The following is a 12,756-nucleotide window of genomic DNA, read 5'->3' on the forward strand; positions in this document are numbered from 1 at the left end:
GTTGAAGAAGGTAGGGATGGAGGGAAGGTCAAACCTGGGTCTCTAGGAGGAATATGGCCTACAGGGTTAGCGGGTTAGTGGGCCGAGCCGTGGTTCTGACCTGGGCGTCCAGTATCCGCACCACGGGGACGTGGAGCCGCCGGCCCAGCTTGGGGGTGGTCATGTTGGACAGGGCCTCCTCCAGCTCCTCCATGGCAGGTCTGAACTCTGTGCTGTTCAGAGTCGTCTGGGAGCCGAAGCCTTTCTCCAGGGCCAGTCCCAGGTTGCTCTGGGTCAGGAAACTCTTACTGTCCTTCAGGGATACTGAGACGCAGGATTAACACATGAGGAATTATTAATGAAAACCCAAAAAATATAGAACACAACTGCAGGTTGTATTGACGCTCGACTGCATGGCAGTAATGAATTTATTTATAATTTTCTATTTTATAATCTTATCTTCTATGCTTGTTATTTCTTTTTGCACGGAGCACCTGGAACGAAACAAAGTCTTCTGATTCTGATTCTAAATCAGTACGTATGAATCTAGGAGCCAGCAGGGTGAATCAGTACGTATGAATCTATGAGCCAGCAGGGTGAATCAGTACATATGAATCTAGGAGCCAGCAGGGTGAATCAGTATGTATGAATCTAGGAGCCAGCAGGGTGAATCAGTACATATGAATCTAGGAGCCAGCAGGGTGAATCAGTTCGTATGAATCTAGGAGCCAGCAGGGTGAATCAGTACGTATGAATCTAGGAGCCAGCAGGGTGAATCAGTTCGTTTGAATCTAGGAGCCAGCAGGGTGAATCAGGAGCGGGTCGTACGTTTGGGCTGGGACACGATGAGCTCCACCTCGTCCGGGCTGGACTGCAGGATGGCGGCGGCGTCGCTGAACGTCACCCCCTCCAGACTGGTTTTATTCAGAGAGATCAGACGCCCCCCTGGAGAACCGAAACACCACGAGGTCACCGTATGATACCTCCTCAAGCTGTACAGCCGGGAACAATGAACAGCTGGTATAAAACGGACTGCGTCTGCATGATCAGTTGTTGCTGAACTACCTGGTCGGATTCTGCCGTCTTTATCCGCTGGGCCCTCGGGAACGATGGAGGCGATGAAGATCCCCAAGTCCAGTCTACCGGTGTTGTCCTCCCCCACGATCACAAACCCTGGGGGGGGGTTAGATATGAGCAGGGGAGGGAACCCAATGTGTGGAACCCACTGTGTGTTTTCTGTGTGACTCAGGAGGTCGAACTGAACGGCTGACGGCAGACTCTCCATGCTCACCGAAGCCTAGTTTGGGATCTTTCTTTATGGTCACGCAGATGATCTCTCTCTCCGGTGGGGTTCTGGTCGGAGTGTCAACTGCGGAAAGGAGTGGTGGGTTAGATCAATGGACAGATGAGTAGAGAGGTGGCACGACAATTGGAGAAACAGATGGTTTACATCGTATGGAGGAAGAGGAGTCCTGTTTCTGGAGAGAGACACTGGACATCCATCTGGGGAAGACATCTGCCGAGCTGCAAAAACCAAAATACTCTGCTTTAAGAAACAATTAATCTGAAAGGTTATAAACATGCTAGGCTAAAATTGTCACTCGCATCTATAGGAAAACACTAGCTCTGCGAACATGGAAAAATTCAAGGACAAGAATACACTAAACAGACGCTATAGAGCAGCAAAACCTCCCCCAGCGCGGTGCTGGTATTGGGGGTGGTGGGGGTTCACCTGGTGCAGCCCTGTCTCTCCTTGGCCTCCCGGGGGTCTTCTGCCTCCGAGAGCTCCTTGTTGCTCCCGGACATCAGCCTCTCCCGGCTCCTCTCCCTGTGCAGCTCCCTCTGCTGCCGCAGCCGGGCCTCCAGTTTGGCCGTCAGGTTGTCGCAGGATTTGGACAGGGCGTCCTGCTGGCCGGCAGCCAGCCCCACCATGTTCAGCATGCCCTCTGAGCACGAGATGCGCTTCAGCTCGCTGTTACGCAGGCGGCACACCGCGTCCGCGTACTTCTCCATGCTCTCCTCTGGTCGGGGATCAGGGAGAAGGGAGGTTAGGTTACTATCCCGTCCGTCTGATCCCCTCCTTCCTTTTCCTTTAAAGGGATCGACCTCGAACGTGTTGTCGTTACAGGCGAGGACACATCGAAGGTCGCCTGTAACAACGTTTTGTTTTTGTTTTTGCTAACACTTCATTAGCCGTCATGAAGACATGGCTAGCCTAGCGCCCACACCGTTCAGAGCTGCTAGCACAAAATGGTCTAATTGGATAGAGACGCAGCAGAAGCCTCGAGTCGGCTCAGCAGAAAGCCTCACAAAGGGTTTCTATCTGGCGGGGTATGTCGATGCCTGGTTTAAATCATTAAGAGCCCTCTTTCCCCCTATCTGCGGTTGAAAGTGCCCCCACCTTGCACCGCGCTGTGGTTGAGCTGTCTGGACGCCATCTCGCTGTGGAACTTGTGCTGGGCGGAGCAGAGGTTCAGCAGGTACTGGGCTATCTTGGAGCTCTCCGTCACAAAGCTGTGCTTCTTGCCGCTGGGTCCGCCACACTCTAGGGTCAGCTTCCGCCGCTGAAACCCCCCCCCAGGGCACAACATGATGTAAAGCAGTAGAACCATGGAAGTTTGGAAAACACAACACAGATTTCTTGCATCGTTGCTACCACACACGTCTTAACGAATAGCAGCAGGTTGGTCGTAATTCTAAATCGTGAGTCTGACTTATCGGACCGCCGTGACGCTGCGGTCAGCTGGGAGATGGCGAGAACAGCGTGTCGAGCCGTACCCCTGTGGATATGGAGTCGGTCTCCCTCCAGAGGAAGCGTCTGGTGACCGTGCGGATGTGGTTCTTCGTCTCGTAGAGGACGATCCCCTTGGCGCAGATGCCCAACACCAGCTCTCCCACCACCGGCCTCTTCTCCCGGCCCACGCGGTAGAACATCACCCCGTACTCGGGCAGCTGCTGGGTGATCTGAGAGCGTTGGACAAACGTATCTTTCAGTCAGCGGTCTTTCAGATAACTTTATTTAACTTCCGTAATTTACAAGATGTCCCTGATTCTGCCAGCCTCACATCTTATCATCTTATCGCCTTATCATCACGGTCAATGTATCAATAGAATCTGTCTTTATCAGGCCTAGTAAACACTCCATATGCTCTGTACTCTTTACCCTTTGATTGTATGTACCTGTGAGTGTTTTAGATTCCTTTTATGTGTGTGAGATATGCGTGTGTATATATTTATGTATATTCTGCTACTGGATGCCTACAATTTCCCTATGGGATGAATAAAGTACCAATCAATCAATCAATCATAAACATCCTCACTAAGGCTGTTCCAAACCTCGGCGGTATACGTGTGTTTGTTTATGAGCGCAGGTATGACGGAGACGGCTGCCCCCGTACCTTGAGATACTCAATCTCGGCCTCCTCATGCAGCATCTGGGCGTGGCGTGCGTGGAGCCGCGGTAGTTCTTCCTTCAGCGTCGGCAGAGCCATCGTCTCCAGCATCCTCTTAGAGACGTAGTGCTCTGGTTGGTAGTAGCTCTTACCGTACAGCTGCCAGACACAACAACAACAGACGGGTTTGAAGGAAGTGGAGTGATAATCATATCAATGGCACAATCATCTACTTTATTCAATCAATTATATTCCTCTCTAAAACTATTTGGCAGTGGTTAGGGGTTCTCTCTGAGGTCACTCAGGCTAAGTATGAATGCATTGATGTTATTGTTAGACGCTTTGTATAAAATCACCCACTTGAAATATATAACGATAATACAATAATATAATAATCAATGTCATGCTGATGTCTTGGTTTTTTAGGGTTAGGGTTGGGACTAGGTGTTGTGGTTAGGGTAAGGCTTATGTGTTAGGGTAAAGGTTAGGCATAGGTTTATGATAAGTTTTAGGGTTAGGGGTTTTGTTTAGCAATGGTACCTCTGGCATGTAATCCCCAAACTCAGCCTGCAGGGCGAGAGCAGCCAGGAACATGCCTGTCTCCTCGTTACAGTGCAGCCTGTCTTCCAAGATGTCTTTCCTCATCTGCAGGAAGTACTGGTGACGAGTCAGTCTGTGTCTTGGACCAGAAAAACAACACATCTAATGAAAAACCCTCATCGGTTTTAACATGCAAAACGTGACTTTAAACTTGGCATCAAATTACAATCAAGATCATAAAATAATTGTACTTACAAAACGAAGGAGATATCGTCCACATAGAATTTCACTCGTAAAAACAATGCAAAGGTGGACAACGGCATTTTCTTCCAATATTCTGGGGCGACTTTCGATATTTTGATCTCGTGATCCAAAAAAAAATATTCATCATCTGTTAAAATATAAATATTAGGCACAATGATGAGACAACATTTACGAAATGATTGATTTGAATCAGAGCAAACAATTGCCATATAACATCTCTAAGTATGTGATTGTTTATAAAGTACATCCAGTATAGCTTAATGTTTTTACTTTGCCTATGATCTGTGGATCACTTTACATGTATGCCAAAGTTCTACAGCATACTACACAATAATATATATATATATATACATAAATATACATATATACAGTATCTTGGTAGTACATGCTCATGCTTTTTAATATATTCATATATTAACTTGTATGTACAACTTGAACTTGAAATGTATTCCAGCATTCAACATTCAAAGGTTCAAGTGCATGTATAATTGTACATACATTTTACACTTCCTAGATCAATGCATAAACACACAAACAAGGCCGCAGCCTTGTGATAAACCATTACCATCTAGGAAGGCAAGGCCAAAGTAGAAGTGTTCCACCAGGTTTGCATGGGCCACCACCATGTCAAACACATCTCTGGCCCTGGACTTAAGGTCGCAGCGCACCACTACACACTGGGCATTAGGCAGCGTCACATTCACCTCCCGCTGGGACGCACACGAGCGGCCCTTCTTCGACTGAGGTGCACACACACACACACAAAAACACACACACACACACACACACGCACACACACACACGCACACACAGACAAACAGACACACACATGCACACGTGTACACAAACACATACGGTAACAAACAAACACAAGCACACGCACGCACACACACACAAACACAAGCACACACACAGGCACACAAATTCATACCGAAACATACATACAGGCAGACAAGAACACAAAATCACACTGTTGCATAAGTCATGCAAAAAGACAAGAACAACAGAAGATAATGATGAAATCAAAGCTTACAACCAAGACAATACTACCAATATTAAGACACACCAACAACACATCCATATAAACAAAACCGTTGTTTTTTTTACGTAGAATATAAGACTAGAACACAAGAATACAAGATAAGAGGCATGGGGGGGAAGAGGAGCTGAACTGATAAATATAATGTTTTACCACGATGGATCCAGGCAGCTCTAGAACAGTCTGTTGTTGTTCGTCTGTCATTCTGAGGAACTCGGGACCCAGCGCCTGATGAGACACAGGGCACATGAGCTGGCTCTGTGGACATCAACCACGGTACCCTCTGGTGAACATCCGCCGAGCTGACAGTACTGGGGCTGATACACTGTGACCCAACACCCTCACTGGGATCCGCTCTGTTCTCCATCATTGACATTGAAGTGAATATATATATATATATATATCGATTTAGAGTACGTTGCTGACGTCACTGCAGGGTCAGCTCTCCTGTTGTTTCACCTTCAGAAAAAAATACCTTTATGCCCGATGCTCAAAAACTAAAAGTTCTAGTTCTCCACATAAAATATTTAATAAAATACAATAACCTGGTTTCTTCTGAAACCCCTCTAATCTAACTGCTAAAAGAACCCAAAACACCAGTGGTTGTAGTTCACTATGAATAAAAACAATAAGGACACAGTCGTTGATCCAGGGAAATAATCCCAACATATAAAAACGCTCATAGCATCAGATCCCCGCGTGTCATAACGCACACCAACACACACCTTGAGAGAGGAAGGTTCCTACCTTGGCTTTCCTCTGGTTGAGGCTGAGCGAGGACTCGCTGAAGGTGATGGAGGGACTGTGTGTTCGGACCGAAGCCTTGGGGGACATGTCCTGATGGGGACTACGACAGAGCCAGCTGCTGGTGCTGTCCCTTTGACGGACGCCACGAGGGAACCTGTGTGGGGGGGTGATGGAGGAGGAGGGCGGGGCTGTGGTTGTGTGATAGGTCCTGGGACAGGATGGGAGCTTTCTACGTTCAATATGACATATATTTAAATATCCACAGCGAAGCCTTTACTAGCCGAAGGAGCGACTACTATTGCTACCTGACCTCTTTCTGACGCCCTCGGTCAATTCACACTTTACCACCAAACTAGAGAGAAACTAGTGAGTCTGATTATGATCACATTTGTTCATGCAATTGTACGTCCCTCTCACTGTCCATGTTGTTTTGCTGGCACCAACGACTTTCTATTATTTTCAAGTAAGATAAAGGCTGAATGGACAAAGTGTGTGTGTGTGTGTGTGTGTGTGTGTGTGTGTGTGTGTGTGTGTGTGTGTGTGTGTGTGTGTGTGTGTGTGTGTGCGTGCGTGTGTGTGTGTGTGTGTGTTACCTGTCTAAAGAAGAGGGGTACAGAGGGATGGGGGAGCTCCTGGGTCGGTGTCTCCACGGTCGCGGGGGTAGACTCCCTATGAATGAATGAGACGGACAAAGCCACGATGAGCACATGAATAGCCCGGCAAGAACACACGACTAGCCGCGAGGAACGCTGGACTACCTCTGGTGAACACATGAATAGATGTAATGGATGCATGCTAGCCGTGGTGAACACATGCCAGCATGCAGCTCGGTGAGCACATGAATGGCCTCGCAATAACACCATCCAGCTTGCCGAGCCATGAAGAATGCACGATAGACCATGGGGGAACACATGAGACGCCATGGTGAACACATGAATGGCCTAGCAAGAACAACTGTAGTCAGCACCGAATGATCTACTATGATTTATTTTTAGATGTATGATATTCAAAAGAATGCCATAGACATTTAAAAAGATATCTTCCCTCTAGCCCTTTGTCCTGGGGGCAGCTGTGTGGGCTCCTGTGAAGCACCTGGGGTTTGCCTTCCTCTAACACAGGCTTACCTGACTTTGAGTCAGAGTCTGTTGAGTATCTTCTCCCTTCTGCCGCAGAGCCGTCGCTGAAATCAGCAAACTGCCCCCTCCGCCCTGTCAACAACAAGCAGGTAACGCCAGCATGTAGAAGGGGAACGGCGCCGGGCGCAATAACTCATCCATGGTCGTCCTTCGCAGAGACACTGAGGTTTCTGTGACAGAATCCTGGCTAGGGGAGAGGTTAAGCTAAGCGACTAAAATGAGTGCTTGATATACTGGCTGTCCAAGTATCTTAATCCGCGCCCGTCTTTAGGGTAAAGCCTTAATCCTATTGACCTGCACCCAGCCTTTGGTCCAGACAACAATGCCTATTAGTCTATGACAACTTCACTGAATCTAGTTTTTTTTATCAACCGATGTTGAGGTGCATGCTACAGTAAATGGGTTAAGCAAGGGAGCAAGGTTTTCGTTGAATGAATCGCGGAAGGAATAAAATACTTGAGCCATCGCTAAACATTTCAAAGTTTGTTTGCACATTTTTGTGATTGTTCGTATTGAGCCAATATGGATTTCTTGATATTCCGTCTGTACTCATTTTATGACACAAGTGGACACCTCCAGCAACCTTTTGCACAAAACGTTTCAAAGTGAATGTTTATATCACACTTCAAATGATTGAGATTGATGTTTAGATTGTGCACAACAAAGCTATGATGACGGCATTTATGTGACAAATCAATATGATGTTTTTACAACACACTTACAACTGCTAAGAATGGAGCCAAAGATATGAGGACATGAGGACATAAGTCAAACTTGCTTACAGATATGCATTGCACACACAGCCCCTCAAGCAAAGCATTCGGTTGGCTCTTCCTCTGAGAACATACATCGGATAATGAAATACTAGATACAGCTAGTTTAACCAGCAGCGCTCAGACACAACACAGTGACTACAGTGGGTCTCTAGAGACTGGGGGAGTCTCACCGTGAAGCCGCTCTCTGATCATCTGGCTCCTGCCGCTCAGAGGGACGTTGCTGTCCGAGAGAGAGCCGTGGTCCAGCTGCAGAATGAAGAAACGATAGGCTGGTCTTCAGTATCTCTTACTGACTGACTGACTGACTGACTGACTCACTTTATGGCCTTTCAGTGGTCCTGACCACTAAAAGGCGTTCAACTTTTGTGATACATTATTTGTAGTGGCTAGAGGGTAGATGAACAGCCTATTCTTAATTATAATATTAGGCTGAAAAACACCATCTGACCAACACCATCGATTCATTGGAATTACATTTCTTTGGAATGGGTTTTGATTGCATGGTCTTGACTCCAATGGCAATTGTAGTTCCAAGAGAAGAAAGCAATTCTCCTACGATGATGACGTATGTCATATCCTCCTGCTTACGCTCATTCTGATTTGGACACACATGAAGTCGACCAAACAGAAGATGATATGATATAATGACGGATGCACTCACCGACTCATGAAGGACCTCATCCACCAGCTGACGGATGACTTTGGAGGGAGGGGGCAGGAGCGTGGTCTTGTTCTGAGACTCACAGGCCTCCAGGATGGAGTTCAGGTTCAACCTGCGGTGGACCAGGTCCTCGCACATGCTCAGAAGGAGGCCGTTCAGGTTGTCACTCAACTGAACAGGCTGTTGAACGACCAGAGTCCCGGGTCATTAATGAGTACAAAGTAATGCATCATTACTGTGTGATACTGATTACTGTGTATGCGCGTATGCCCGTATGCGCGTGCGTGCGTGCGTGCGTGCGTGTGTGTGTGTGTGTAAGGACCCGACCTGGTTCTGAGGTAGGTGATAGTCGACTGACCAGTACAGAGTCATTCCCAGGGAGTACACCAGCATCTGAGGAATGATAGAAATCCACCAGTGAGTAGTGATATACAGCTTACCAACGTGGGGCGGGGGGGCCCTAGATCCAGGGGCCACCCCCTAGATCTAGGGGGTGGCCCCTGGATCTAGGGGCTACCATGCTAGGAAAGTGCTTTCTTGGTAATACCAAGACAGCACTTTCCTAGCATGGTAGCCCAGACAGATGCACTTTTGGAAACGTATTAATAAATTAAGTTATTGGCTGTAAATAATATCCATCAGATGACCATGGTTTCATTCTTTTTTTTTTTCAATTTACTCGCTCAATAAATTAACAGAGCAGGACAGCTAAATCCCGGCTGGATAGTAACTCTCGCTGTGTAACCACCAGGTGGCATCTTTGCGCCCGTTACTCACTCACATGATGACAAATCCTGCAAATGTGCAGGGATGATTACACTGCTGTATCCTTCCCTCACAACAACATGGAGGTCAGAACACAGATTCACCAATTCAACACCAAACGCGTCTACAACTGGGATCAGGCAATTCAAACATGCCCCCTCCCACAATCACTGTATAGGACTAGTCTATAGTGTCAACCACATTTCTAGGTATTGTGTGTGTGTGTGTGTGTGTGTGTGTGTGTGTGTGTGTGTGTGTGTACGAGTATGTGTGCGCGCATACATGTGTGGGTATAGATGTGTGTGTTTGTGTGTATGCGCATGTGTGTGTGCATGTGTGTCCGAGTATGCGTGCGTGTGTGTAGATGTGTGTGTCTGTGTGTGTGCGCACTGACCCGCTCTATGGCAGGCTTGGCTGAGCTGGCACGACCCTGCAGCATCTCTGGAGCGGTGAAAGTTGATACCTCATCGGACAGCGCACAGTTCTTGAACGCCAAGGTACCCGTGGCGGACAGCAACAAGGAGCTGGGGCTGATGATGTTGTAGATGCTGTTGTTACCTGATATTTAAATAAATAAACACAGAAACGAAAGAAGAAAGCATATGGTAAGAAAAAATATGTCAGCCTTTTTTTCTGCAGGAATGTTGTGTTTACGCAGAAGAGGACATGAATTTATGTAGACTATAATGGCAGACTAGGCCTATTTCATTCATTTTTGCCGGGCTTATCCATCTTGATTGGGAGGGGCGTTTTGCAACGACAGCGCGCGCGCCATACCCCTGTAGGACACATCCACGAGGGACTCTGCAGTGCCCATCAGCAGCGACCACACCTCCTCCTCCACTAGAGGGCCCCCTCGGGCCTCCAACACTTCCGCCAATGTGACAAATGTGCTGCTCATCCCGCACCGTCTTTGCGCACGCCTGCAGGAGGTAAAATGGCACAATATTCAATATACAGAATAAGCTATTTATACGATGAATAGTTACGTATGCTACTTTCATTTTTCAACCAAGGCAGTAGTAGTAGTGCTGTAAATACATATTACAAGTCTTATTTATTGATGACAGTCATATGCACCTCCAACACCCATATTCTAGCCTTCATTTAGGTCCTTCTTATGGAACCGCAAGCTTCTTATCCCGTTTTTCGTTGTAGTTCCACCCCACCCAATCTTTCATCTACAACTCCAAATACAAATGTCTCCCATCTTAAAGAATACTGTTCTATTTCTCTGAAACAATCTACGTCGTGTAGTTGACATCTTCGGTGGGCGTTTCTTAAAAGATGAGGGAAAAGCCTGGCCTTTGTAATCTTCCTCTGATTGATTTGATTCCCTCAGTCTCTCTCTCTCTCTCTCTCTCTCTCTTGCTGTTTCACTCTCTCCCTGTCCTGCTGTTTTCCTTTCTCCCTGATCTCCCCCGCTCTCTGTCTTACTGTTTCTGTCTCTGTCCCTTTCTCTCTTTCACCCTCCCCCTCCCTCTCTCTCTCCCTCTCTCCCTCCCTCCCTCCCTCTCTCTCCCTGCCCCACTTGTTTCACTAATAGGCTTTCTGTACCCAGAGCTGGGTGGGATCCACTGGTCACAGTTCTAGGTGTGATTCTAGCACAGCAAGCTGGTCGCGTGTGATCCCGGCTCAGGATTTATAGGTGTGTACATACAAGATAAGGTGGAGATGCAAGGATCCCATTGGACAGAGGAGTATTTGAATAGTAGGCTGAGATAATTGTGTTGAAATGTGTTCAGATCAGACACAGCACATCTAAGATTAAACAAGGGTGTTTGTAGATTTGAAACCCCAATCTAATTTCCCCCTCTGATATTTGCCAATAGGCCTCTAGACAAACTACAGCGGTTTGTGTGGTCTATTAGGTCCAAAAGCAAGCATGACAATAACGCACAACAAATTAGGCAGAACATTGCTAATACAAATCAAGGTGGCCCAAGAGGCTATTTCCATCTGCATTGGCTACTTCCTTTCAACTGAATAAGCTAGTCAACATTATGGCCAATTGACAATAGGCAGTTCCCTATTTAAGGTCCACACTACAAGGGATGCTATTCCACTAAACAGATTTACTCAAAGATGCCAGCTTACTTTCTTCCAATTGCAGGCCTATGTTAAACCAGAGGTGGAGCATTTGATAGGCAGAATAGTGTTATAAGATGTCTAGATGTCTATATGAGTAGAGTAAGGCCTAAATAAGCCTGACCCATAAAACACATTGCAATCACGATTCCTACGGTGGTCTGTAATTATGTTAAAGAGGATGGGATTGTAACCCTAAAGCTTCTACACACTATGTACTAAAAAAGTTATAAGCGGTTTAAGATGCCACTTCACAGGGACATGATACCCATGGCACTGGGAAGATTTGCACTTTAAGCACTATGAGAACTCCCACGCCATTATATTAGTATTATTCAATCGACCATGTGGCAACGGTTGTTATCCGCATTTATCAGCCACCGACTGCCGAGGATCCATCCCAGACCATCCATCCCCACATTCACTAGTAGTCCATTACATTCCACTGACAGGCGAACCACTAGAGGTGGGTTTCCACGTTTTACAACCACATTCTCCATCATGTCTACGCGTACACCTGAATCATGTTCTGTCATTCACACGCCGGTGCAACTAACACATTTTTATCCAAAAGGATTGTTTACATTGAGTGTTGGAATGAGATACGAACACACAACATAACACAAGACGAGACGACCGTAAGGATTTCACCAGCAGCCTACAGCGTGGCATACACGAGAAAACTTTAGTAGAAATACTGCAGTCAATTACCCATGTTACACAGTCCTAATCCGTTTGACGCTGAAATGTTATCTGTGACTATGCTTCCCCCCACCCCCCACCCAATTCATTTTACACATATGAATAGCAGGCGGCAGTTTCATCCTCATCGCTCCACTTAGCAGACTAGACATTTCTCAGAGCTAATGGCTAATGAGTAGCTGGCTAAGGATCTTTTACCTCGTATCATACGTAGTGTATGTGAAGAATCCGTGTGTGTGTGTGAGAGAGAGTGTGCGTGACGGTGTGTCTCTTCACTGCTCCCAGCTTTGCTCCAACATCCTCCGGATCACTCCATGCCGTCTGGCCGCTTCTCCATAACGGCTGATTCACGCTCGCAGGTAATTCATGATTCCACACATCAATGGTGTGTGGCGTCCTTCCACATACGCGAACACGGGCAACCTTTGCTGTTGTCAACTATTCTTAGGCGTAAGGCTCTGAACACATAATTGGATTAAACTCACACTCGAAACCAGCGACAGGTCAGGCGAGCAAGCCACCAAGAGCTGTTTGGTTGGTGACAGATCTCCTCCAAGTGCTACCAATGTACCTAATCCGTGTGATGCCTAACAAGGTCCATTGGTACACGAGTAGGGCTGCGCGACACAGGAGCGGTCCTGTCCAGAGGCCTGCTTGAAGAACAAAA

General features: G+C 47.0%; 1 protein-coding gene across 1 annotated transcript in view; it reads right to left on the reverse strand.

Moving 5' to 3' along the window:
* The window catches only part of ptpn20 (protein tyrosine phosphatase non-receptor type 20), a gene marked incomplete at its 5' end in the record, with an annotated part of 30,021 nt that extends 19,821 nt beyond the window's left edge, over window positions 1–10,200 (reverse strand). The window contains 21 exons of the mRNA XM_079729017.1: window positions 101–303; window positions 808–924; window positions 1,045–1,152; window positions 1,271–1,348; window positions 1,430–1,503; window positions 1,712–2,000; window positions 2,381–2,543; window positions 2,758–2,943; window positions 3,378–3,530; window positions 3,912–4,050; window positions 4,167–4,302; window positions 4,741–4,915; window positions 5,368–5,442; window positions 5,962–6,115; window positions 6,555–6,630; window positions 7,086–7,169; window positions 8,044–8,119; window positions 8,535–8,714; window positions 8,862–8,927; window positions 9,694–9,857; window positions 10,077–10,200. Of these exons, the coding sequence (XP_079585143.1) occupies window positions 101–303; window positions 808–924; window positions 1,045–1,152; window positions 1,271–1,348; window positions 1,430–1,503; window positions 1,712–2,000; window positions 2,381–2,543; window positions 2,758–2,943; window positions 3,378–3,530; window positions 3,912–4,050; window positions 4,167–4,302; window positions 4,741–4,915; window positions 5,368–5,442; window positions 5,962–6,115; window positions 6,555–6,630; window positions 7,086–7,169; window positions 8,044–8,119; window positions 8,535–8,714; window positions 8,862–8,927; window positions 9,694–9,857; window positions 10,077–10,200 (2,820 nt within the window). The remainder of the gene's footprint in view (window positions 1–100; window positions 304–807; window positions 925–1,044; window positions 1,153–1,270; window positions 1,349–1,429; window positions 1,504–1,711; window positions 2,001–2,380; window positions 2,544–2,757; window positions 2,944–3,377; window positions 3,531–3,911; window positions 4,051–4,166; window positions 4,303–4,740; window positions 4,916–5,367; window positions 5,443–5,961; window positions 6,116–6,554; window positions 6,631–7,085; window positions 7,170–8,043; window positions 8,120–8,534; window positions 8,715–8,861; window positions 8,928–9,693; window positions 9,858–10,076) is intronic.
* Window positions 10,201–12,756: the final 2,556 nt, after the last annotated feature.

The sequence above is a fragment of the Pollachius pollachius genome (assembly GCF_949987615.1).
Source record: "Pollachius pollachius genome assembly, chromosome: 2".
In the NCBI taxonomy this organism is placed as follows: Eukaryota; Metazoa; Chordata; class Actinopteri; order Gadiformes; family Gadidae; genus Pollachius; species Pollachius pollachius.